Genomic DNA, 1,816 nt, shown 5'->3' on the forward strand with positions numbered 1-1,816 from the left:
CTGATGAACACCACCCAGGGAGTATCGAGCTTTCAAGCATGGGTAATTTCTTTGGTACATGTCATTTTAATTAAGATACAGTTATAGCTCTGAGAACTTAATAACTTTTCCTGCACAAAAACCTTTTGTTTCAGTGGCTTTTGCTCTCAGTGGAAAAGTGTTGCTGAAAACTCCTTAACAATCTCGTTTTCAAGTTACTACAATTATTTTCACAATATCTTTCTTGTTTATCCTGACTGAATGATGAACATCTCAAGTTTAACTCCTCTTGGAACATTGCCAAGGGATGCTTCATCTCACTGGATACCAAAGGATTCCAACAGTTCTCACAATGTGTCCACTTTACAGTGTGAACAGGTCAATATTCCAGAAGAGATTTTCTTAACACTTGGTATTGTCAGTTTGGTGGAAAATATTCTGGTTATCATAGCAATTGTTAAAAATCAAAATTTGCATTGTCCGATGCATTATTTTATTTGCTGTCTGGCAGTGGCAGATATGTTGGTAAGTTTAAGCAATGTGATAGAAACAATTGTTCTTATTTTAATGGAGAGAGAGATTTTGATAGTGCGGAACGACATCCTTAAGGAAATAGACAATCTAATAGATGTGATGATCTGTAGTTCAATGGTATCCTCGCTGTCCTTCCTGGGTGCCATCGCTGCGGACAGGTACATCACCATATTTTATGCCTTACGATATCACACCATCATGACAACTCGACGAGCTGTGATCATCATTGTTACAATCTGGTTGGTCAGCAGCATCTCAAGCATCCTGTTCATCGTCTATTCAGACAATAGTGCAGTTATCATCTGCCTCATTTCCTTCTTCTTTGCGATGTTGGTTATCATGGGAGCCTTGTATCTTCATATGTTCACTCTCGCTCGAATCCACGCCAAGAAGATCATGACGCAACACAAGAAACGAACTGCTCATCCGGCCACAAACATGAAAGGAGCTGTTACAATGACAATACTGCTGGGACTTTTCCTCATTTGCTGGAGTCCTTTCTTTCTTCACCTTCTCCTCATTATCATCTGCCCCAAAAATCCCTATTGCTTATGTTTCACTTCTCACTTTAAAATGTTCCTGATTCTCATCATTTGTAATTCAGTCATTGACCCTATTATCTATGCCTTCAGAAGCCAGGAGCTACGCAAAACCTTAAAGGAATTTATTTCCTGTTCCTGGTAGCTGTTTCATGTTTGCACTTACAGTTTGGGGAAAAAAAAATGTTTTATTCCAAATAAGTAATATAAACCTTACATATATATGAACAGGAGGCCTCCTCCTTATTTCCTATATCTAATACTAAAATCTGTTCTAGAATGCAGTGTTTAATGCAGTGTTATCTTCCCTCATTCTCAAATTCTCTATGATCAGAAACTTCCTAAGGTACAAAATAAAAGAACAACAGTTTAATTTTTGTTTGCTCAGGTTAAGGAGATGTTATTTCTGCGTCCTGCCATCCTGCTGATTGCTTTCTCCAGATTCTTTCGGTTGTGACTAGCTACAGCAGGAGCAAGAACATCTTGATGATGTAATTATTAGATCTCCCATTGACCATGCATCTCTCAAATTGAGTATTAAAATAAAACACACTCGCAATTTATCAAAGAAATTATTATCATGGTAGGAATTGTGTTTGCTACTTTATTTCCAAAAAATTAATAAACTGTTCTTGGAGTATCTTTGAGAATTTTAGTAGCAACAAAATAAATCAAAATAAGGTTACAGTTTGGCAACTCATTTCATGAACTGCCCTGTAAATTGAGGATAATTGTTTTGAATTATGTGCATTTCACTAGTTATA

The 1,816-nt window shown here is 36.8% G+C and overlaps 1 protein-coding gene across 1 annotated transcript; it reads left to right on the plus strand.

Moving 5' to 3' along the window:
• The first annotated feature begins 243 nt into the window (after positions 1-243).
• mc1r (melanocortin 1 receptor) lies at positions 244-1,197 on the plus strand. The gene has a single exon (XM_020534564.1). The coding sequence runs from the start codon at positions 244-246 to the stop codon at positions 1,195-1,197; it is 954 nt and encodes a 317-aa protein (XP_020390153.1).
• The last annotated feature ends 619 nt before the right edge of the window (positions 1,198-1,816 follow it).

The sequence above is a fragment of the Rhincodon typus genome, chromosome 15 (assembly GCF_021869965.1).
Source record: "Rhincodon typus isolate 14 chromosome 15, sRhiTyp1.1, whole genome shotgun sequence".
Taxonomy (NCBI): domain Eukaryota; kingdom Metazoa; phylum Chordata; class Chondrichthyes; order Orectolobiformes; family Rhincodontidae; genus Rhincodon; species Rhincodon typus.

Bases quoted from the DNA above. Each gene is read 5' to 3' on its own strand.
- mc1r (XM_020534564.1), top strand. From the start codon at position 244: ATGAACATCTCAAGTTTAACTCCTCTTGGAACATTGCCAAGGGATGCT.